We start from the raw sequence: 24,976 nt of genomic DNA, 5'->3' as shown, positions 1-24,976 counted from the left end.
ACTTTCATAATTTTCTAGATCTTGTGCATATTTGCCTGAATCTTGTCATATTGGTATTTTTCGTCTGTAGTGCATGCAAAATGCAATCTCAGCTTCACTTCTTTGGAAAACAAACAAAAATCCCTCTCCAAAAATGGGAACTCTACCGTCCTGAGTTAACATTTATGGAATTGGAAGAACTTCCTTAATTGTATTAAAATTTACGTCTTTGACAGTGTGTGGTCACCCAGGGAAAAAAAAACATAAATGGCATTCTGGTCTTTTAGATTCTTTCTTCTTTTCAGGAACATGAAACTTACAATCCAACAGCAGTTTAGGAAAAGCAAATTTTTTTTTCTTTACTCCAACAGTTGCCCCAGAAGATCCCAGCAGAAAGGTAGATGGTGACACCATTATTTTCTCACATGTGCAAGAAAGGTCAAGTGCCGTCTATCAGTGCAATGCTTCTAATGAATATGGATACTTGCTCGCAAATGCATTTGTGAATGTTCTGGGTAAGAAACAGATTTTATATTTTTCAGTTTTCTTAGGTATTTAGTTGTCTCCTGCTACTGCACAGACTATGCTCAAGCCTTGCTTGAGGTGTTCAGTAAGAATCAATGTATTTCCTGACCCCTGTAAAAAGCAAGTGTATAGATACATCCATCCATCCATCCGTACACACATATACATTCCAGGATATTCCTGAATTTCACTTTCACTGTACCTAAGTAAGAAAGATGTGAAAGCTGAAGAAAACTTGGAAGAAATTTTATCTCTCTCTTTTTTGTTTTTTTCCTTGTTTGTGTAAATGAAGCAAATGGAAGTGTAACAAATAAGGCAGGAATTAGTATTCCTTAAGTTAGTATATTTCAATACAGTTTCATTGAGTGTGGATATTTTTGACCAGTCAAATAGATGATCTCTAAATTACTGTTGCAAGGGGACATGACTATGCATTTGTCTTGAAGGCATCCCAAGAATGTGTTTCTACTTACAAAATGTTGTGGCCTCTCTAATTCTCACTGAATTTAACCAAAGCTAGTAACAAAATTCTAGGCAGAATGGACTCTAATGACTCTCCTGCAGGAACTGGCAGATTTGTTGATTGAGAGACCCTGTCTTTTCAAAGAAAGAAAATATAGGTGTAACACCAAAAATACATCCTTGTTTGTTTCTGCCTGCAAGTTTGTTTGGAATTACATAGTTCAGTCTGATCCCAGAAGATTATCTTTTTGATGTATATACTGATCTAAATTCTCCATTAAAAACATTGCCTTTGGTGCCCCCCACTCTTATTTGTAAACAGGCAAGAAACATTTGTTTTTCTCAAGATAATTCCCCTGCATTGACTTTTCCTCAGGCTAGTGCCAGTAGAATGTATTTGGACCTCGAGTGAGAGCAGAAATCACTTTGGAGAAGGATGTTAACATAATTCTTTAGGCTATTCTTGATGTCTTTGCATTTTGTATTTGTATCTTTGTATCTATATCCAAATATCTTTATCTTTTCAGCTGAGCCACCAAGAATTCTTACTCCTGCTAATAAGCTATATCAAGTCATCGCAGATAGTCCTGCATTGCTAGACTGTGCTTATTTTGGGTCACCTAAGCCTGAAATTGAATGGTAATCTGTACTTGTGCTTAAGTTATGAAAAATGAGCCAGTTATCTCTATGGAAACAAACACATAAAGCTTTAAAATTATTTTAACTTTATTTACAGTTTTAAAATAGTGTATTTTAAAATATATGCTGATTACAGTTTGCTAATACAATATTGCATATATTTAATGTAACAGCAGTTAACTTATTCCTACAGAGTCAGGTTTAAATTTCTTTATGTGATCTGTCTGTATTTTCTAATGTGGCAGTCCTAAGTTTGCATTTTCTGATAATAAAATATTACAGAATTTAACTTTTATGCTGAATAATGATATTACTTTTTACATAAAGGTTTAAGGGAGCGAAAGGCAGCATCTTGCGAGGAAATGAATACATTTTCCATGATAATGGAACCTTGGAAATTCCCGTGGCTCAGAAGGATAGTACAGGCACATACACATGTGTAGCAAGGAATGAATTAGGAAAGATACAAAATGAGGTGCACTTGGAAATTAAAGGTAAGAAATCATTCATTCATCACTGATAAGTACAGAATTTCAGACTTTATTAATACTAACTAATAATCACGATAATTGTAATATCAATTACCATTATTTATAATTAATATTAATTTTAAATTTCAGATCCAACAATGATAATTAAACAGCCAGAATACACAGTGGTTCAGAGATATAGCCAAGTTTCATTTGAGTGTATAATAAAACATGATTCTACCTTACTACCAACAGTTGTATGGTTGAAGGACAATGATGAACTGCCAGATGATGAAAGGTAAGAACCAAATAGTTTTCCTTTATTTTTAATTTTCTAGGTCATCTTGTCTGCTTCTTTTCATGATCTTTGAAAGGAACATATTGACCTATTGACATTTTCCAAAGAAGACTGATAAATATTAAAACTCTCCCATATTTGGTGACTGAAGAACTTAACTAGTGTGATGAAAATATTAAGATGGAATTAAAAATAAAATGAGATGGAAACATTCATAAAAATGAGACATACTGACCATGTCTATCAAGTGTAAGGAGAAGATAATTGACATAAAAAGCCAAACATAATGGAAGTCTATTTTGCTCTAGATCACATAAATTTAAAAGTTCTTTGAGTGTATTTGGAAAGAAAAGCACATTAGGTAGACAGTTACTGTGGGAAGATGGTCAAGAGCAATATAGAAAATAAAAGCTTACATTGTCCTCTAGCTTACCTTGCTGTTTAGGGATTTAATAATGTCTTATGCAAGTTTCTTATAATGGTGCCTGTTATTGAAGAATCAGTGGCTGAATCTATTGCATTTGCAGGTTTCTAGTTGGTAAAGACAACTTGACCATTATGAATGTAACTGATAAAGATGATGGAACATACACTTGCGTAGTTAATACTACCCTGGACAGTGTTTCAGCAAGTGCTGTGCTTACTGTTGTTGGTAAGAATACTCTTAAATTTTATGATAGCAGAACTGTGTTTAATTACTGTTAAGTATGAAAACAGCATTAGATTTAAAGTGAAAAACACATAGTTTTGGTTTTTCAACAGAAAAAAGGAAATGCCACCTGTGTGTAAATGTGTTTCAGCTTTCAAAAAACATATTCTTACCCTGTAGTTTGTCTTTGAATCAGCTACTTACAAAAGGGTTCAGTAGCTATAGGGCACATTTGGTTTCATGCTGTATAGGCTTTTATTTTGACCATATCTAAGCTAGCAGAATGTTTGTTCCTAACTATGTAAGAATCACAGAATGATTTGGGTTGGAAAGGACCTTAAAGATCATCCAGCTCCAATGCCCCTGCCTTGGGATACCTTCTACACAACCTCTCTGGCAATGTATTCCAGTGCCACACCATGCTCACAGGAAAGAATTTCTTAGTAATATCTAATCTAAACCCACTCTCCTTGTCTTTTTGCTATATGCCCCAGTGAACAGTCCCTCTCCAGCTCTCTTGTGGCCCCTTTAAATATTGGAAGGCTGCTTTAAGGTGTCCCCAGAGCCTTCTTTTCTACAGACTGCACAGCCCCAACTCTCTCATCCTGTCTTCATAGGAGAGCTGCTCCAGCCCTGTGATCAACTCATTGTCTCTCCTCTGGACTCATTGCAAAAGCTTTGTGTCTTTCTTTTGAATTGAGAGGATGTTATCTCAGGAATCTCTTCTGCAGTTAAATTATGGTTCAGAAAGACTAAGCATACTTGGTTGTATGACTTCCCAAGGATTATATTTTTAACTTAGTTCTCAGTTAAGTTTTTATGATTGCAAATTATTGCAAAATATGTTACTTTGCACCTTCTACAATTTTTAAGAAAGTTTTAAGCAGATGTTCTGAATGATTTCTGCCTAAGTTTAAGCTGAGAGTCAAAGTCAAGTATGTTTGTGTTTTGAAACTGTGCTGTGATTTTATGCCTATCCAGGAGTGATCTAAGCCAAACAACTAGTACTTGTTTAAAAGTTTTTATAAGATTGCTTACTTTATTGCTTTTATTGATCTATCTTTATTTTTAAAATGAATAATATATTCAAGAATACTTTTATAACTTTTCAGTGAAAAATTAACAATATATTATTTTAAATTAACCATTTTTTCTAAATAAGTTAACTTTTCTTTGTCTCTAATAACTATAGTCTTTAACTACCTACAGTATTCTGTTTCTTTGGCTACTAACTGATTAAATCCTTTATATTAATGTTCTTTTCAGCTGCTCCCCCAACTCCAGCTATCATTTACGGTAAACTAATATGAAGTTCTCTATCTATGTTATCTGGCAGATATATTTCTTATTTGCCTATTGCAAAGTGCAGAATCTTTTTTTTTCCCCTTCAGTGCGTGTGTGTGTGTGTCTGTTTGTGTGGTTTCATCCCATTTTACCAACTGATTCATTACTGCAGTACCGGACTTTGGAATTTTACAGTACAGGCTGCTTTGTATTTTAGGGAATAAGTGATTTTCAGAGATAAATTATTAATAATTAAGATTGGTTATAGGATGAATGCTTTTCTGATAGACTACACTATAATGCAAATTAGTTATATAATAAATGAAATATCTAAAAAGTAAGTCCACTTGTCTATTGAAAGCTAATTCAGTATCAAAGAAATTACACCAACCAAATAATGGTGTGTGTTAACATTAAGTTTGGTGACAGCCTTGTAGGCCCGGTGTACTTTATTTTATAGTTTATCTTCATTTTACTCCACTCATAAGATGAATATGACTGTGTTGAGCAGTTTGACTTACAACTGATGAAATTGCTAAGATTTTAAAATTACAGTTGAATTTTTAAAAAAAATCTGTTAGGTACAGTCTTAAAATTGAAGGTATAAAGCTTTTTATTTGGTAGCATGTCTTCTGAATTTGTTTCAAAAGTACAAATGCTAAACCACTTTAAAATCCTATCACATTCAGTGAAAATGCTTAAGTGTTCTTAAATGAACCTACTCATTAGTATTAATTTTCATGTAAAAATCATATAATTAATTACCTTTGGGAATTTGGAATGGACAGGTGTATATGCATTGTAAGGATGCATAATAACAGATTACATGGTCTGTATGGACTTTTTTAGAAGAACAGTCAAAAATAAATGAGTCAGTAACCTGCAATTAGTTTCTATTTGAACTGTACTTGATTGAATTCTCATGAAAAATATTGTGGTGCTTCTAGAAAACCTTCTTTGATGTGAATGCTTCTGTATTTTCCATGTTTCGTTAGATATTTCTATTACAATGGATAACCACCCACAATCTTTCAAAGATAGACTAAACATAAATTTCATAATTTCTTGCATCTCATTGTATTTTTATATCACAGTGCACTCAGACATAGATAAAAATAAATACAGATTCTTGTTAATACATAGGAGTTTCCAGGTTGCATCAGTTCTCCATCTTTCATTTGTTTTGTAACAATTGCATGCTAATGGTCATTAAGTCACACATAAGTGAGTAGATCTGCCTTGCTGTATTTGTGGAATTCTTTTGATTGGAATGTAAGAGGCTCTTTTCAAATATAAAACGACCTATTCTGGTGTGGTTATTTACTTTGTGTTCATTTGACTTACAGCTCGACCAAATCCACCCTTTGACTTGGAACTGACAGGTCAGCTGGAAAGAAGCATTGATCTCTCGTGGACACCAGGAGATGAAAACAACAGTCCCATTACAAGTATGTTTGTTTTTGTCTACTACACCACATTGACAGTATTACTTTAACTCTTTTCAAATTCCCAAGATTTCTGAGACAAATTTTGTATACAGCATTGAAAATGGTAAATGATTTCTCTAAAGCTGCCATTTATTTTCATCACAAAAATTCACTTCTTGTCCTCTACTGTAGAGCCAAGCAGAAGTTATTTACTGGCCAAAAGAGCTGGGCTTTTTTATTCAAAAACCTCAGCTAGATAACAAGAAGTTGATACTGACATGATGTCTGTTTGAAAAGGTCCAGTCTTATGAATATGCAGAGAGTAGATTTGTTTCTTGGTTGTATGCTTCTGAAGGAGAGAGCCACTAGCATCTTGCATTAACTCCTTTGCAGTTCCTGTGAATTTGAAATAGCATCAGTACCACTGTCTTTAGGGATTATCCATTGCTGCTGAGACAGAAGTTTGTTCTTCATGAAATTATAAGGCAGATAGTTTTTCCTGTTTGTTTTTCTAGTCCAGACACTTAAAGGCTTAAAGCATGTCCATAAAACAGAGAAAATAAATATTATAAATTTCTGAGACATTGATCTTAAATGCTGTTATTCTTCTCAGGAAAACATGAAGAAAGACACCCTTGCTTAAACTGAGCAGAGAGAATGGGAGGGAACTTAGAAGGAAGGAACAAAGATATTAATGGGTTTTTCAAAAAAATTCTATGACCAGAAAGATTTGTTGGGAAAACTATTTCCCCATGAGCAACTTAATGTAATTATTTAATTATTTATGTGGGGTGGTTTTTATAGTGACTGCCACAAGTTACCAAGACCATTGAACGTGTTATGTTTGGGAGGAATTAGTTAGGCTGACTTAACTGGGTGTTGCTCTCAAAGGTCTGATGCTGCTCAGTATCAACACTGAACACAAACCATAAGGATCAGGCATATATAAAGGAAGCTTTGTGAAAAACAGAATGTCACAGATTTCAGAACACATCAAAGATTTTGACTGCATTTTGATGAAACACCAAGTGATTTGCTGAAATTTTATGCTCTCAGACTTCTCTAATGTGTATCAACTAGTAATCCACTTAAAAAAATATAATATATAGAAGATTAATGTAAATAGGTGAATTTTATTTGTTATAGTTTATGCATATGTTCTTTTAATAGTATTTTTGTTTTCTTTATGGACCAGAAGACATAAGTCTTGTCTTTCTGTAGGAATGAGATCACACTGTAACAAAAAATGTAATACTAGGCAGTGTTGGCTTGTTGGTTTCTCTAGAGAGAGATATTGCATGCACTCTGATATTGGAAATTCAGCTCCTATGACTAAATAATGCTGGTTTTAATTTTAATGCAATTTATATTGTGGCGTGGTCCCCTCAGAGCCTGCTAAATAAGGCATTTGCTTCCTAAGTAAGCCTATTTTTCCTATTGCTGCTGTTCTTTTGTCTTTGATAATGAATGTGATTTGCTTTTTTGAATTCTACAAGCCTTTTTATCACTGATGTTATATACTTTGTAGGGGCCTAATAGTAATCATCATAATGTTCTCACAGAGAACTCTCAAGAAATTTGGTTTCTTATACATTTCCTGACTTAATTTGAATATACTGAAAAGTGCTCTCAACAACCTTCCTCAAATATTGGTTCTTGACTCTAAATAGTTCTTCATTAAGTCAGTTCCATTGGGAAAAACGGAATATTCAGAGAGTTTTAATTTTGTACTGGTACTAAGTGCTGTCTGCTTGATATACCTAAGAAAAATATATTTAGCAGCCAAATTTACATAAAAATTCTAGTTTTGTTCCACTTATTTGCTGTGGTAGAGCAAAAGTTCCCATTTTAATTTAATACAGTGCCTGAGAGAGAGCTCTTGTAATAATGTGTTACCTGAGAGGTAGCTGCATTAGTGAGAATACCAAAAGATAAAAGTGAGGGTGTATTTGTTATACTTCTACCTAAGCTGTACTTCTAGTATTCACGTTATGGATCTGTGTTATGGTTTAACTTTTCAAGTTCCACAATATTTAAAAGCATTGATTGGAGCACTCCCTTCTGATTAGCTCATTCAGAAATGCCTACACTGGTCTAGGAAGGTGTTGCAAGTTTTGACATAAAGTTGGATTCAATTTCTATTTGCAGACTTTGTAATTGAATATGAAGATGGGCTGCATGAACCAGGAGTATGGCATTACCAGACGGAAGTTCCTGGAACTCAGACAACAGTGCAGTTGAAATTGTCTCCGTATGTCAACTACTCATTCCGTGTGATAGCTGTCAATAAGATTGGCAGAAGTCAGCCCAGTGAACCATCTCAGCAGTACCTGACAAAATCTGCAAGTAAATAATTATTTCTTCTTACCAGTAATTGATTTCTACTATGAATAGCGATGAATTTTCTTGGAATCAAAGACATTCTTGTTCACGTGTAAATATTTTATTTTTAGACCCTGATGAAAATCCTGCTAATGTGCAGGGGATTGGCTCAGAACCTGATAATTTGGTAATAACCTGGGAGGTAAGTTGGGTCTCTTTTCAAGGTTTTATTTGTTTTCAGATCTGTGAGTAGTATTTTTTGAGAAATAATGATTCGAATACCTGATGCATTGCATGCTTAAAATATTCTTGAAAGAGTTAAATTCAGATATTTCCCTTTCTTCATTTTCAGGAAAAACTGAGTACTTTTTGAAAATAAGTTAAGGGGCTATATTTTCCTTGAGTGATTTCTCAAGATAAGCCAATAATTATGTAATACAGGATGTTTTGCTGCCAGTTTAGGAAAACTTCAATATGTAAATTGAGATTTATCTGAAGTAGAGTCTTATTTTTAGAATGATCCTATTGTGATGAACTAAATCATTATGTACTTTCACAATAAGAAACTTCTGTCAAAGTTTTCTCTATCATGCCCTTACCTTCATGACAGGAACTCAAGGAGAGACATGTAAACCCAGTTTCCCAGCCCAGTCAAGAAACATTATCTAGGGAACACTGTTTATAGGGAGTCAGTGTAAGTCTGTTTTCCCTGTTTCTCTTCTTGAAGAAGTATTTGAAATCAAAATGTGTATACAGAAATCACAATGTATAGCTGTGTGAGAATTAGCTACCATCACCATTCAATGTAATTTTTATTAAAGAGTGAAAAGCAACTGAACTGGCCTCTGGTAAAAGCTACATTGCATAACTTGGACATTTCAGCAAAATTTCTTTTTCTTTGTTACAGAATATAGTGGTAATTTTTTCAGTGAAATTCTAAAGAAGAATCAGTATATTTCCTTTATGACTGGATTTTTCAGATGCTTCAGAATATTTAAAAAAAACTTCATTTCATTTCAGTCTTTAACAGGTTTTCAGTCTAATGGACCAGGACTTCAGTACAAAGTCAGCTGGCGTCAGAAAGATGTTGATGATGAATGGACTTCTGTTATAGTTGCAAATGTATCTAAATATATTGTGTCTGGTACACCAACCTTTGTTCCCTATGAAATAAAAGTACAAGCTTTAAATGACCTGGGATATGCACCAGAGCCGTCAGAGGTGATTGGACATTCAGGGGAAGACTGTAAGTTTTGTAGTTTGACTCAGTTAGAGTAATTTAAAGGAACTAAATGTATAATGTAAATGGGTCTTTAAAATACTGAAATATTGACAAGGGAATAGTGGTTATTGTTTTAATTAAAATGAATTAATTTGGAGATAATAAGGCTTCATAATTCTCTGTAGTATAATCCTAAAAACATGGGAACATTTTAACCTATTCCTTGAGTACAATGCTAGGACTGTCTGAAAAAGTATGTACATGTGGTTTCTCATTCTAACTAGGTGCTTGTTGCATCGTTTTCACACAGTGCCAATGGTTGCTCCAGGCAATGTGCAGGTTCATGTTATTAACAGCACATTAGCAAAGGTGCACTGGGATCCAGTTCCACTGAAAACTGTCCGAGGACACCTCCAAGGGTACAAAGTAAGTACAGTCAAAAGCATTCTCTTTCTCATTTGATAAAATAGATCACTCTTCCTATATGAGATTGTATTCAGATTGAAGTACCTGACATATAAGAGGACTATTCCTTTTCAGTGAGTTCTCTAGTTTCTTAGAAACTCATCAGCAAAATGGATACCAGAGTCAGCTTTGGGATCTGATCAAATTGTCACATACATGGAGGAATAGTCTTCTGTCCCTGTGTGGAAGTCATTCCAATACAGTAGCCTCAGAGTAAATTCAGAATTTGTGTAGGTTTTTTCCAGCCAAAACTTTTAGTTTCTTTCCCATTTAAAGATATGTACTTCTAGACATCTTACTGAAAGAATGGGTGGTATGGGTGACTTCTGCCTCTTGAAAGACTTGCTAACAGAGAATCATCACATACCCATGCAATTCCAAATCAGAACTTGTGTCGGACAGGCTTTGAGCATTAGCAGAACTGGCAGGTGATATTCTTCACCCAGTGGTGCACTGTGTAGACTATTACTCGTATTTATAATTCATGAACACTCATGGAAAAGCTTAGAGTTTGTAGAATCAGAACACTTAAGCACTCACTGTAGATTTTTTCTGCCTTTAGGTTTACTACTGGAAAGTGCAGAGTCTATCCAGAAGGAGTAGGCGGCATGTAGAAAAAAAGATCTTGACTTTCAGAGGAAACAAGACTTTTGGAATGTTACCAGGGCTGGAGCCCTATAGTTCTTACAAGCTGAATGTTAGAGTTGTCAATGGTAAAGGAGAAGGACCAGCAAGCCCAGACAAAGTATTTAAGACTCCTGAAGGAGGTATGAAATGAGAAAATTAGGGAATAAACTTAAACATGGTTTACTTGGACATGACAAAATAATAATAACTCAATGGAATAATATTCTTGGGAATTAATAATTCATGATGTTTTAAGTTAATCTACTTTGTATTTACTGTATGTTCTTTTTAAAAGTTCCTAGCTCACCCTCCTTTTTGAAGATTACTAACCCAACATTGGACTCTTTGACTCTGGAATGGGGTTCACCTACCCATCCAAATGGTGTTTTGACATCATATATACTGAAGTTTCAGCCAAGTAAGTTAATTATGAACCTATTATGCAGGTTGGACCTGGGTGATCTTTAAGGCCCTCTCCAAATCAAGCTGTTCTGTGATATAACTGTAACTTAGATGATATATCAACCAAGTAGTAATCCATTTATAAAGAAAAAATATGTTAATGTAATAAATAATATTAATATATAATGTAAAAAGATATGATTGCATTGTAGATGTCAAGTTTGAAAACAGTTAATGTATTTTGATAACATAAATAACTGTATTTGGAAAACTTTCCTTGCTCAAGTGGAAGATTAGCGTTTTTCTTTTATTTCTTCAAACCATACACAGAAAAGTGGAGATGAAGTCCTACATAAAAGTGGCATCCAAGTTAGATGCAAGATACTACTACTTACAAATTTTGTATTCTATCTGCAGGGAAAATATCATTAGAAACAGATCAAAAGATGTCCAAATGTATTATCTTCTGTGTTTTTTCAATTTTCATGGTATTATAATTTTAAAATGAAAGTTTAATAAATGTGTCATTTACTCATATCAGAGCTATTAAACCAGTTCATTAGGATCCCAGCTGCTTGCTTAGCCCAGAAATTTGTCAGCAGTGACACTGGAAATTTAAGAGTTTTGTGTGCGTGGAACAGATTAAAGAAGTTTACTTTCTTCCACTTAGCAAATTTCACTGTACTTTGGCATTTGAAACAAGTCCTTCTAGTTGTTTCTTATCCTAAGCATACTGAATTTAGTTTCGGAATTCTTTAATATCAATGTTTCAACTCTGTGTAAGTTCACATGATTTGATCCAGTTGCCTTGGATTCAGATATTTATGAGAATGGAACTTGAACTTTAAAAACTTGCAGTTGTTTCCTATCTCCCTGTTGAATTTTGGCTCCTTGAATAGATCTTTTTTACACAAAGGCAAATCTTTACATACACAAACCAAAAAAAGCCTTTTTAAACACAATGACAATGGATGAAATTTTCCTAACTTGTTTTTCTTTTTCTTGTAACAACAGTCAACAACACGCATGAATTGGGTCCCTTGGTAGAAATAAGAATTCCTGCCAACGAGAGCACCTTGATATTAAAAAATTTAAATTACAGCACACGGTACAAGTTTTACTTTAATGCACAAACTTCAGTTGGATCAGGAAGTCAGATAACTGAGGAAGCAGTAACAATTATGGATGAAGGTAAGATGGGTATGTATAAGGAAAATCCATTGGGTTTAAAAAAACCATACAGATGGTATTAAAAATACTGCTATTACTTCCTTCTACTAAGGAAATAGGCCCTCATGATTATTCTTCCTAGAGCTTTCTTAACTGTGTTATACAGCAGTAAAATATTTTAAATCGTTTTTAAGACAATACATGCAAAGTTTTACCACTGTAGTGGAAGCCCCAAAAGAGGTGTGATGTCCCTCCTTTTGTTATACACTCACAAACTGTAAGACATTGGCTTTTCTGGGCTTCAGCGTTCACATAACAGTTTTAGTGGTCTTTGAACTATTCACCTATTCTGCTTCATTGGACAAAATAAAATACTGAAATGATTGAGCTTTGTGATTAAAGGAAGTTTTTTGGTTTTATGAAATATGCAAAAGCTTCTGTGAAGGGTAAATTTTTTTTCACAGAGCTGGCAAAAAAATTGTAAAGCCATTGCAATAAATTTGTCGTCTGTGGCTCCAGGTAACTGGTGACATTGTATAATATTTAAAAACTATGAAGGATATTGTTAAATCCTGTCATTATTGATTTATATATCTATGATCACTCTAGAATGACTATTGATTTTGACAGGGTTTTTTTGTTCAAGTTGTTTAACTGAATATGAAAGCTTAATAAAATAAGAGTAATTTAAAGCCAATGGGAAATTTGGGAGGAATTTTTTTTTAATTATTGGTCATCTTTATATTAAAAGTCTATTTCAGTAGCATCTTTTTACATATTTTTATACTTAGTAAAATTATAGTTTGTGGGAATTGTCATAGATGAGTTGGTATGCAATGCAATTTCTCTGATACTGTGTATTAAGGTTGCATATGAACTGCATGTATTTTAAATCTTGAATCCTAACAAGCATGAGCAATAAAATTTTGTAAATGCATGTATATTAATTTTGGCCTTGTAGTAGTCTGTGAGTGTCCAGCATAAGTGGATTGTTTCTAATTTATTTGAATTAATACATTTTTTGTAGTCTGCATGCTTTTTATTATGAAATTATATATGTATGGTCCCTTTGGTGTTGTATCTAATTATATAGTGTTCCTGTTCTTGTTTTCCTCCATTGAAGCTGGTATTCTCCATCCTGCTGTAGGTGCAGGCAAAGGTAAAATAAACTGCATGATTTGTTAATGTGTGGATTTTGCAGTATTGCAAATGGGGAAATTGCAGTGGTAAGGACAGAAAATCTTGGACTACAGATTTTTATACAAAGTAGAGTCAGTGCTGGAAGAAAACCATAGTGGGGGGTTTTTTGTTTGGGTTTCTTGGATTTTTTTAAGGAATACAGAATGCTTATTAATACCTTTCATCTTATTTTGCCACAGAGTTCCAAGGGAATTCATTAGCTTTGCTTCAGCAAAGTCTGATTATTTTTGAACATTTAACAGATGTATGTCACTTGTCATAAATATTCAGGATCCAGGTGCACTAGCACTGATTAGCTGAAGTAGAAAAAACACCATTTTTGCAAAGGAGATTCTTTTGCTGCTTGTGCCATGTGCACTTTTTTATTTTAAAGAGTAGATGCATTCTTGTTCTCACTGCGGATTATTGCTATCCATTTGATCACATTTACTTCATGTGCAAGCCAGTTGTGTGTAGGAGACAGATGACTGACAATACCCTCTGTATACTTCTCAATTTGAGTGTTAGATTGAATATACAGGCAAATATCTTCCTGCTGGTTTAGGTTCACAGATCTTGTGGGTGAGTACTTGAGGATATTTCAGCGAGTGAAACTTATCATCATCCTTATTCCTGAATTCAGTAATATTTAGTTCTTTAAGAATTTCAATACCTTTGTTGTCAGAAGCCAAGGTTGTTCTGAGGGCTGTTAGGTAGCTCAGAGTCATAAACATGAGTCTGTACCTATGTGCCATTTAATCACAATGCTGTCATTAACACTAATAAACACTTGTGCTTCAGATTGTCAGACCATAAACATCCTAATTAAAATCTGTACATTAAATACTCCACAGTTTTTACAAGCTTGGAAAAGGCAGCATAAATTGTTTCACATTTAGTTTCTTTTCACTTGATTATCAGATATTGTGAATGATAACAGCCAGAAGAAAGAAATTAATTCTCTCAGTCTGGTATAAATCAGAAAATAAATATGTGTATGTATGCCTGTATTTGTGCATATATACCTATATATTTTTACATGTATATATAAGTGTATTCTAATATCAGATGTGTTTCTGGTAAGTGTGTGGAGCTGTGGAATTATTTTAACGGCAAGTCTTTCTTGCTATTTTAGTCTAGTTGTAGCTGAGAAGTCAGTTCAGATTGAAACAATCAAACTGGCTTTAGTCCTGGACATTCACAGCAGAAATGTAAATTAAGTTCTCATTATTTATAGCTGACTCTAAAAACTCATGCAAGGAAAAATGAATTCTCTGTGTGAAACTGAGGTCTAATTATAGCTGTATCACAGTCTGTGGCTAGCAGAAAGCATTTTACTTGTAAGATAAGCTGGAGCAGGTCACATTTCAGAGCTGTCATCTCATATTCTCTGAAAATTAAGCAGATGTCTTTGTTTGGTTCCATGGTGTTTATAGTTTCAAAGTTTTTTCCATATTCCTGGAGCATCTAGGTCTAAGAATTGCAAAGAAAACTTTGGAAGTACAAACAGGACAGAACTAAAGCTATGACATCTGCTAGGACATTTGAGTTGCTGCAGGTCTGAGATCAATGTTCTCAGTGGTTACTTACATTAATATGTTAAGTGCTTTGCTACTGATCTGGGACCATGAGCAAGGAAAAGGAAGATCAAATGTCAAATTATTTGTTTTCATGAGTTGGTGGATTTGAAAGATAGAAAAGGTAAGCCCACTCAAGAAGAAGCTGTACTCAGCAGTGAACTTTTCTTCCTCTGTGAAGTGCATGAGGGCCTATACATCTATACAGTTCTTACGAATTGGGACCCAAACCAAGAAGGTGAAATTTAGATGTTCTGAATCTTTATGTGATCTATCAAAAATATCTCAGGTTTTTTATTTTGAACGGCAAAACTTAGCAGGAAAATCTAATTCTCATTTTTCTTTCGGTTTGAGTCCATTTATCTTGGAAGTTAACAAGCCAGTAGGTCCCAGGTTCAGCCAGACTAAATTGCACTGAAATTTCTGCACTTGCTGTTTTCTACTGGCTAGCTGCCCATGAAGACCTGCAGGTTGGCCAGTCACAAACATTAGACACAGGGTCCTGGAGAAATTCAAATAATTTAAACCTGGGTGAGCAGTGCTACTTGTGACATATTTCATTTCTACAAGTAAAATTATATATTAAACTGCAGAGGGAAATATTGCTACAGTCAAACTAAGGTTCTTAATATTTTCAATAATTTTATTGTCACAAGCCCACATGAGTAAATCATGAGTTGTGTTATTTAACTAGATGGAAAAGCTATCCCATTGTAGTTGGTACTACTATTTGACTTGAACTATTATTTTTGCTTTGTAATACTGTTATCTTATGAATTACTTAAATTTGATCAAATTATGGTACTAGAAAGAGACAAGAATTGTTTTGGGGTTTTTTTTTCTTAGCAACCTGTATTCTAGATGTGTCTGAAAATTTCATATGTAAAACAAAATGTATTGTACCCAGTATTAGATATTCAGAATGCATTGGTAATGCCATTTATGTATTGGCATCTAACCACAGGCATGACAGAAGTTATGAGAAAAATTGGGGAATAACCCAATTACATGTTAAGTAATTACAATAGCAGCTGGAAAGCAACTCAGGTGATCATTGGAGTCATGTCTTTTCTGTCCTTTTCTGTTAGAAGTTTTAAAAGACTGGTCAGTAGAGAAGGGAAGAGAAGCCTATTTGACCAGTGATGGAAACTAAAGTTGCTGATTAAAATAAAGTCACGGGGGGTGTGTTTGTTGTAAGCTGAAGTGTAGGGAGTCATGGCATGGTGACTCATTCCACAAGCCTTCTCATTTGAATTGATAAAAAGCAAGGTCTTGTCATCTGCATGTATGCAGGCACTGGTAACTGGTAGTCCTGAACTGCAATTAAAATAAGATTGTGAGATCACAGTAACCTTTAATTGTAGCAAGTGCTTCCTGTCACTGTGGTGCAGTCTGGTCTGCCTTCTCCATGTGAACTTCACATCTCAAGTACTACCGACAAATAGTACTCCCTTTTGTTGCAAGGGAGAAGAACAAGTAGATTATCCTCTGAGTTTAAAACTATTTTTTCAGATTTTTTGACTTAATCCCTAATATGTAACTCTTCACAGTAGGCTAGAAATGAGTCTCAACTGATTTCAGATCTCTGCTCTCTTTGTAGAAGACAGGATCATCTCAGTTTTCTTTGTTCTGTACAAAATGCTCTTTAAATCATTTTCTCTGCCCACCATCTGCTTCTCCTCCCTCTGAATCATTTCACATAATGTCTCCATATTTTTTGCTAACAATTTATAGCTGCTTTTTCAGTCAATTGCAATATTTTTGTACTGCTTCTGCAGCCACTCCCTCCCTGTGGACTTGTCCATGATGTATCGCTGTGATTTCAGTACAGCTTGCTATGCAGAACCAATATTTTGTCCTCTTTTAAGTTTACTGGGAACAATGCTGATGCTTTGCTTACTAGACTAGGGAAATTATCACAGTACAGAAATTACTCAAATACCTTTTTACTTTGTAGATTTCATGCAAAAATACATGTCATGCTAAATGCGTATCAGTGAAATGATTTCTTGCATTTCTTCTTTGGCTTCTGTTCTTCTTACACTAGAGGAATGTTCATGCAATTGGCCTCAATAATCTCAGAAGTGACTAAAGCCTATCTCTCACTGCCAGAAAAGAAATTCACTACTACTATTAATTTAAGGCTTGAATTTTGTACTGGAATGTTATGGGTTAAAAAAGCAAACAAAGCCAAAACCCCTCTCTGTGTCTGACAGGATCAGGCAGACTCTATTACCTTTCTCCTTCATCTTTTCTTGTGTATGGGTGGGGGGTTTTCCCTTTAAATTCATTTTTGCCTTTATATATGCATTTTTTAACTAATTGTCTGTGTTATTTGTTTTGTGGGTTTTTTTCCCATTTGGCACTGATCTTCAAATTTGTGCTTGTCACTCACCTGACATTTTTTCTTTAGTATCAGATGAATTCCATGGAAATGCCTAAAGTTAGTCGCTTTGGAGATTATTTGCTTTGTTGTTCTTCTCAACTAAATCTTGAGAAAGAGTACCTACTCCATTGTTAAAATACCTTCAGATTTCATGCCGTTTTACTAAATTCTATTGATTCTGCACCCTGAGTCTGTTATTTGTAAGAACTCTGTTGCTGAAAGGCTGAAATAAATAAAACTCTACAAAAAACTCCAGTAAAAAAGCACTGGCATTAATTTTAAAAGAAAGGAAAATATTACTTGGATCTTAGGCCTCCTTCTCAACAATTGGCAAACACTTCTATACCACATCTCACTGCAGGAATGAAACCGTACTCGGAAGTGCTGGCTAAATTGTGCAGTGTATCGAAGTGGGAATAAAAACTTAATTTGCCAGAAGTAGCCAAATAAGAGTCATTCTGTATAAAAACTGTAGTTTATTGACAGTCCATTCCCATGCTGCTGCAGTGTTGTGCATGGTTACAGAGCAGAGAGCACAATGCTCTGCTACCAAGAGCTGCTCCCTGAGACAAAGCTTCCTCCCCTCCTCCCCTTCTCACCAACTGGCACTGGCACACGCTCAGAGTTTCTGCCAACTGACAGTGACACATTTTCATTTGTGAACAGTGCTGGGAAACATATTGAAGAACTGAGAGGTTAATTATAATTAGAGGTGTGGTGATTGAGAAAACAAGTCTGGATGGATTAGAGACAAGCTTTAAGTGTTGCAACCACTTCAGCTCTAGACTTTCATCACCTCAGGATCCTTCAGCCATCTTTTGTCTAATTATGTGTGTAGTCATGTTGCAAATATGGCACATTTAACAGAGTTTACTAAAACTTTTCAGGCCTGATGGAAAATGAGATCAAGGAACAGGGCAAAAGAGGATAATTGCAAAAATAATAATTTTGAAATGTGCTACTGAAAATGTTTTTTGGCACACTGTATTCAAAAGAAAAAAACACAGAATTTGAATCTGACAAAATATTGTATGTGGATAAATGTATACAAACAGCTATTGGTAAGAATCTGATAAGAGTACATATAATAAATTGAAGCATAAATCAGTCACTTGAGAGGATTTAGAAACTAAAGACACCAAGGAAATGAAGGTAACATTCAGAGCCAACTTGATTGTTACAGGCAATCATATGAACAGAAAGACTTTTAGCAGATATTTTAATCTAGCAGGCAACTCTTTAATCAGAGTAGAAACTGGAAATTGGAGATAGGAAAGAAACCCCACAACATAAGATTGAATGCCCATCGAATATCCTTAGTGTTACAGAAGCTCTCTGTCATCTGGAGTCTTTCACACAAGATGAGACAGGTTCCTTCATCCCCAAGTGCTCAGGCATGAGGAGGGAGAAGTTATGGATAATGCTGTGGCATCTGTGTGCAGAAGTACAAAACAGATTATTGCTAACAGTGTTTTCTGTCTTTAACATTGACAACAAGTATCAGTCAAATAGTTGTGCTGATAATTAGACATCTCCTGTGGAAGACCAAAATCCAGGAAAATGCAGGTCTGAGAAAATACAATGTAGTGAAACAAAACAAAGTCATATTTAGAATACAAACCAGTTGTTTGGGTGGCACAGCAAAAATGCTTAGATGCTGATTGTAACACCTGTTCCTACGTGCAAATCAAGAAGGAAGCTTATATATCCTGTCTGCAACCTCAGACTCTGCACCCTCCTAAATTTAGAGACTGCTATTCTCTCCTCTTGCTACCTTCAAGTGGCACAGAGAAACAGAATCTAATCCCCTTGCAGTACCATGGTGTATATGGTTACTTGCTGGATTTCCCATAGACAGCCCTGGCACTGGTATGTCTTGGGGCTGATGACTTAGCTTTTTACTAGTGCTTCCTACTTTATTTTGCTCAAGTGATTTTAGCCCAGAAATAAATACAGTCTTTATTATTTAAATAATATATTCCTTATAACTTTGGTTGGTTAAAGATATTATATATAAGCCGAACTTACCTACAAAGATGTCAGATGGGGGAGCAATACAGATGGAATTGTTAAGTGAATACTACTGGAATAGAGTTAAGAAGAAAAACTTGATGCAAATAGGGAGATAAAAAACTGATATTGTAAAAATCTGTCATAATTAGAACACATTCTCAGGAGAATTGATGGAATTTGCATAATTTATTTTAAATAAAAAAGACTCAGAAACTATAGTTTTCTAGACATGGTACTCATATTATTTAGCCTGTGCTAGGAGCCAAAGTAAGCCATTTTCTCTTTCAATATAACCTGGAACTTCTTCCAGTTGGTCATGTGAACAAAGCTATCCTGCTTGAAGGACAAAATTACTTAGAGATAAATTTTGTGCAGCCTGACTTGCCTTGGCTTATGCTCGTTTGATGTTCTTGTGTAGATGAAGCCCTTGGAATTCTGCCATTTGTCTTTATTGAGACTAGATTTTTACTTCTGATGTTTCATAGTCCTTTGGGAGGCGTTTTTTAATATTGTTTCTAACAGAAAAGATATTTTTAGCAGCATAGAAAAGTCAGTGACAAACCAAGTAAAGCATTTTCATTTAAAGCAAATTTCATGCCTTAGTGGAGCATCTTCTTTGTATCTGCCCTATTACATCATTAGAACTATTAAATTTGTTTTTTTCGTTAACATTAGGCAAGCAGAGATACTGAGATATATGTCCATTTGTAACAAGCATAACTGGAGCTAAGGTAATAAGCTAAGAACTAAGGTATGAGCAAAGAAGTGGCTAATTACAGAATACTGAGAAGAGAAGCTCTTCATTTCATAGATGTGGGCATTATGCGTATCTGTGAAAAGCACTGTCGTCTAACCAGAATATCAGCAGTAAGACACAGTACCTTACAACGAGCAGCTTCTTGCATTCCAGTGATTTGTGTCCTTCACAGCAGAGTATTCTGATATTGGCTTTCCAATATCTGATGTCTAGTGTTCCAGTGTCTGAAGGTCCCATGAATCCATAATGTTAAAAAAGCTGATTTCAGAAGTTTCCAGTGAAAGTAAAGCTGTCAGTACACACATACTTCAGTTTGTTTTCAAATACATGTGTATCATTTAGCTGTTCCATATTTTAATAAGTAAGACTAATTGAATCTTGCATGATCTTACAGTGTGCATGTGTTATTTATTTAACAGGTAAGGTTTCATGGTATTATTTAAATGTTCCTTTTTGATGCAAAGTGTTTTTACTCTTTATTTTTTCTTTCCTACTGTCTCTGATGGTGAAGGATATTCAGAAATCCTTTTTGCAACCTCCCCAGTCATGCACACTGTCGGTCCAACATTCTATAAGGGTATTGTCTTCCTTTTTTATCATTATCAATGCAATAGAGCCAAAATCCTATAAGGGCTTGCAGTTGGGGCATTTGCAGTCCATTCAGTGCTACAAAGAGAGAAGTGTACCACCTTCATACCTCCCTTCTGTCCTACCATTTCCCATTACCCTGACAATGCTCTCACTTTCCAGCTGTCTGCATTTTACTTCCAGATGAATAGAAATAATGTTTTTCAGAATTTTGGCAGTTAAGTATTTTTTAAGTATTTGGCAGCATTTGTGGTACAGAGCAAGCTCAGTAGAGTATATAGATATTACTATATAGTTTCCTAGTGTAGTAACTGCGTGTGATTCAATTAAAAAATACACTACTTTAGTCACTCTTTTCCAGTAATGGAAACAATGACAAATGTACTATACTTTCCCTCTATATGGACTAAATTAACACAGTAAATTCTATGAATATTTTTTGTAAATGTATGAAGTCACAATTGCATATTCTTTGTTTTTCTATTGTGCATTCAGTTCAACCACTTTATCCAAGGATCAGAAATGTTACAACAGCTGCCGCTGAGACCTATGCCAATATCAGTTGGGAGTATGAGGGACCAGATCATGCGAACTTTTATGTTGAATATGGTGTAGCAGGCAGTAAGAAGTCATTTCATTGAATTTACTAAAGTATTCAGATGTATTTTTGAAGATGTTTATAGTAAATATGGTCTTAAAGTGACCTATTGTTAATGATAGCTCTTCAATGTCTAGGAGAATTTTTTAATTTGATCAAGAATATCAAATAATTTTCATTTTAATAAACATCGATGTGTAGCAGGTGTTTGATGCTTAGATAGAATATGAACCTTTGTTCCTTTGTATTATTTTATAAATTTTTTGAATGTGAACTTCTAAAAATGTAGTTTGAATTGTTGTTTATCATGCAGGGATTGCATGAGTAAAATGATTACTTGCATTAAAATAGGACATAACAGTTTTCCTAAATTATTCACAATTCAGGGGGGAAAAAAGGAATTAAATAAGATATTCCTTGTTAAATTAAACTTTAAAATATCAGCCAACTTATGTACTTTTACTAGTGTAAAACCAAGTTTACATCTTTGATAATACCAGTAATAATTAAAACACAGTTAGCTAATAAAAGCAAGATGCTTCTTTTCAAATGCCTCATCCTTCAAAAGTTATCACTAAATGTGACTAATGTGAAAACTGGGGTATAAATGATTTTTCTGCATATTGGTCAAAGAAATAGATGAGACTGTACTAGAAAAAAAAAATAAGAGAGATAGATTCAGATTTTGAAATAGAATTTCTTGACCAAAGTAAATATTGACTGAAACTGCCAGAAGCATTATTTAATTAGGAGATTAAAATCTATTAAAATCTATTTTAATGTATTTTATAATTACAAGCTCAATAAGCATTTAAAAATTAATTAGTATTTCTCTAGTACAATGGAACAAATGTTTAAAATAGTTTCATAATTACTGTACAATGTCTTCTTTAATATAGTGCATGCAATCTCTTAGTCATAATTTTATATAATTTTATTATTTTTTGAGAGAACAGTTATTTTTGTCAGCCAATCCATAGTTTAGTCAAATAACTGTCAATAGTATTCTGTCTAGATAAAATTAAAATTCCAATATGTTGTTTTCCTAAAATTTTTATAGGCAAAGAAGATTGGAAAAAGGAAATTGTAAATGGTTCTCGAAGCTTCTTTGTCTTAAAGGGTTTAACACCAGGAACAGCATATAAAGTCCGGGTTGGTGCTGAGGGCCTGTCTGGTTTTAGGAGTTCAGAGGATGTGTTTGAGACAGGTCCAGGTGAGGCACACTGTACCAGTTCTGTATCATAGCCAGAATTGTGGTAGCCCAAGTGCTGAAATGCTGAGCTGCTTCTAGTTAAAGAGATGTTGTAGCTGGCATCTTTGCATGTTCCTTTTATAAAGCAATGTTAAGTTGTTAAACTAAATAATGTCAATACATTTATATGTAGATTATGAATGTTTCCATCCTTTCAATTCACTCTGCTTGACTGATGTTTATACTAGGGGCAAGATGTGCACGGCTCACACGCCATCTCTGTACTGTGCACTGAGGATGACCTATTTCTTATAGTTCTCATTAATATAATTAGATGGCTGTATTTAAAGGTCTCTTTTAATAGAGCTAAAATATTTGCATGATCAGGGAATGCAGATTCAGTTTAATATCTCATGTGATCTATTTATACCAATGTTAAGAGATTCCTACATGTAAATGTTTCTTTTCCTGCCATATACTGGCTTTATATAGATTTTGATGTCACATCTATACCCTAGGAATGAGTAAGTCTGTTTAAATTCCTTATGTACATATTGCAGTCATATTTCTTCATAAGCAAATCAGCAATGGTTGTTCTTGTCACTCAGAGAAAGGGCTTTATTCCAAGTTTTTTAATGTTACGCTAGATATATTGTTGCCATCACAGCATGTTCTTGGTTCAGCTCTTATTTTTTTTTGTGTCTCTGCTAGCCACTTCTGCTCATTCCAAGCATTTTGGTCAGTCCATGTTTATATAGCAGTAGTGTCACCAACTCCAGAATATTATATGAAAGTAATTTAAATATGAAAACCCCCTTGAAGATTATGTAATAATTACCAGGCAACAAATCAGATAGTAGGTATGCCAGTTTGAAAGTGAGCACTTTCTAAAATCATAATTTTTTGCTTTGTTTTGTTCCATTTCTGTTCACAGTTTATCGTGTTGCAGGAAAGCTGTCAAAACATGATGCTGAATAACAATGCCAAGCAAATATGTACAGGCTAAACAGAGAGCCAGAACATCTAGTGGTACAAAAACATATCTGTAAAATTTTATGCAAATACACTTCCAAAGCCTGAAGCAGCAGTAAACAAGGATTCAGACTGTAATATAATTCAAAACAAGCTGAATGGAAATCTTCCTAAAAGCATCTTTCTGCTAAAAAAGTACTGAGCCAGTAGATAAGGAATCTTGCACCTCCCCAGTCATGTTGACTCATGCCCTTGAGTAGCTAAGGAAATAGCCTGTTTCTTAAGAAAATTGTTGTGTCACTCTGTCTTCAGCCTAGGTCAAAGCTTTTAAACACTGCAAAAGATGGAGTGGAGAAAGAGGAAAGAACTGGAATATGGAATATGTTCTTAGTTAGGAATGAAACTGCAATGTGTCAGATATGAGGCTTTTGCCACATTTTCTTCTTTGCCAAGCATTCCTATGGAACATCTTCACAGTGTGAGGATTTATTTTTTGGGCATTCCCAGTACAGGGTATTGCATTGACTCCTGCAGTGGTGGTCCACCAAGTTTTTCTGCTTGAAGCAGATAATTTGCCTAGCGTAAGCAGGAAATGTGCCATTTTTATAGTTGCACAGAGATCTAGAAACCCTTTCCTACTGAACATTCAATAAGTTAATACCGGAATCTGCATAAGTAAGCTTTCATCTTTTCTCTTTCCCATCTATCTTACATATTTTTATGCATGATTTGATTTGCTTGATGCTATTTCTTACTACACTTGAATGTGATTTGTGCTTTTGCATTTTGTCACAATATGTATTACACAACTTTTAATGTCTTATTATGAATGTCTATGTGCAAAACAAAAAATAATTTTAACCTTAATATGAAAACAAAGTTTTATCTTATTCAGAGGAAGATTGCCTTCGTGAGTGTTTTTTTTTAATTGCCACTTATTTATATTATATACTTTATATATATTTATATGTGGCATATGAAGTATAAATATATATGTATAAGGGATTTATTTATATAATATGTAGATACTTTTATGCAAAAATAATCTAAATTATTGTGCATAAAAGAAAGAGTTTCTAAAATATCAGAAAACATATTCTTAAATAAGGGCTGAGAAATCTCCTGATCGTCTCCACAATGGGGTTCTGTGTGGAATGTATGGGAGATACTACATCTGGACATCAGACTTTAAGTTTATAGAGTCCTTGGAAAACCCTCAGGAATGTGTGACCACTGAGAGCTGCTTTTTCAAGCTAGCTGTCTCAGTCTCCATCTTAACTGGGAAAACACTGAGACATGGGCTTGAATTCTGTCTGTCAAGCAATTCTTCACAGAGAAGGTCTAGAGAAGAAGGGGAAGAATGAAAAAGATAGGTCTGAATGGATGTGCATCTTCCTCCACTTCTTATCTTCCTCTCTCTGTAGCATCCCTAACACCTCTCACCCTTCCCACTTTCTTCCAACAGGAAATCCTAAGTCCAGTTGCCTGTTGTGTGTTTCCAAACAGCAGAGTAGAAAATAAGCTTTGCCAGAAAAATCCTCTTACAGTGTTGGAGACAGTAGGAAAGATCCAGCCCCTAGACCACACAGATATTATTAGTGACTGTAGTGTTTCCTGTGTAGTTTCCTTATCATTAACATTATCTACCAGCTAGACTCAGCATTTGGAGAGAAACGGTGCCAAGGAAAGGTTTCTCAATTGCATCGCATTGAGCCCTCACTAATCCTAAATCGTGGCAATCATGATAAATTGTAGGATGAGGTTTGAGAAAAG

The 24,976-nt window shown here is 34.5% G+C and overlaps 1 protein-coding gene across 23 annotated transcripts in view; it reads left to right on the top strand.

Moving 5' to 3' along the window:
• NRCAM (neuronal cell adhesion molecule) overlaps window positions 1–24,976 on the top strand; it is a 151,504-nt gene that overhangs the window by 108,387 nt on the left and 18,141 nt on the right. For 7 of the 23 annotated variants that reach the window (XM_071552387.1, XM_071552381.1, XM_071552385.1 and 4 more), the window contains 18 exons: window positions 351–494; window positions 1,494–1,605; window positions 1,933–2,099; window positions 2,226–2,373; window positions 2,901–3,025; window positions 4,289–4,318; window positions 5,653–5,754; window positions 7,882–8,079; window positions 8,187–8,257; window positions 9,076–9,301; window positions 9,588–9,703; window positions 10,305–10,509; window positions 10,665–10,787; window positions 11,786–11,962; window positions 13,065–13,100; window positions 20,365–20,430; window positions 20,937–21,062; window positions 22,100–22,252. In XM_071552387.1, the coding sequence (XP_071408488.1) occupies window positions 351–494; window positions 1,494–1,605; window positions 1,933–2,099; window positions 2,226–2,373; window positions 2,901–3,025; window positions 4,289–4,318; window positions 5,653–5,754; window positions 7,882–8,079; window positions 8,187–8,257; window positions 9,076–9,301; window positions 9,588–9,703; window positions 10,305–10,509; window positions 10,665–10,787; window positions 11,786–11,962; window positions 13,065–13,100; window positions 20,365–20,430; window positions 20,937–21,062; window positions 22,100–22,252 (2,325 nt within the window). The remainder of the gene's footprint in view (window positions 1–350; window positions 495–1,493; window positions 1,606–1,932; window positions 2,100–2,225; window positions 2,374–2,900; window positions 3,026–4,288; window positions 4,319–5,652; window positions 5,755–7,881; window positions 8,080–8,186; window positions 8,258–9,075; window positions 9,302–9,587; window positions 9,704–10,304; window positions 10,510–10,664; window positions 10,788–11,785; window positions 11,963–13,064; window positions 13,101–20,364; window positions 20,431–20,936; window positions 21,063–22,099; window positions 22,253–24,976) is intronic. The other 16 variants (XM_071552394.1, XM_071552393.1, XM_071552403.1 and 13 more) reach the window with 7 other exon arrangements.

The sequence above is a fragment of the Pithys albifrons genome, chromosome 3 (assembly GCF_047495875.1).
Source record: "Pithys albifrons albifrons isolate INPA30051 chromosome 3, PitAlb_v1, whole genome shotgun sequence".
Classification (NCBI taxonomy): Eukaryota; Metazoa; Chordata; class Aves; order Passeriformes; family Thamnophilidae; genus Pithys; species Pithys albifrons.
The sequence above is the reverse complement of the archived record's forward strand: the minus strand, read 5'-3'. Positions and strand labels throughout refer to the sequence as shown.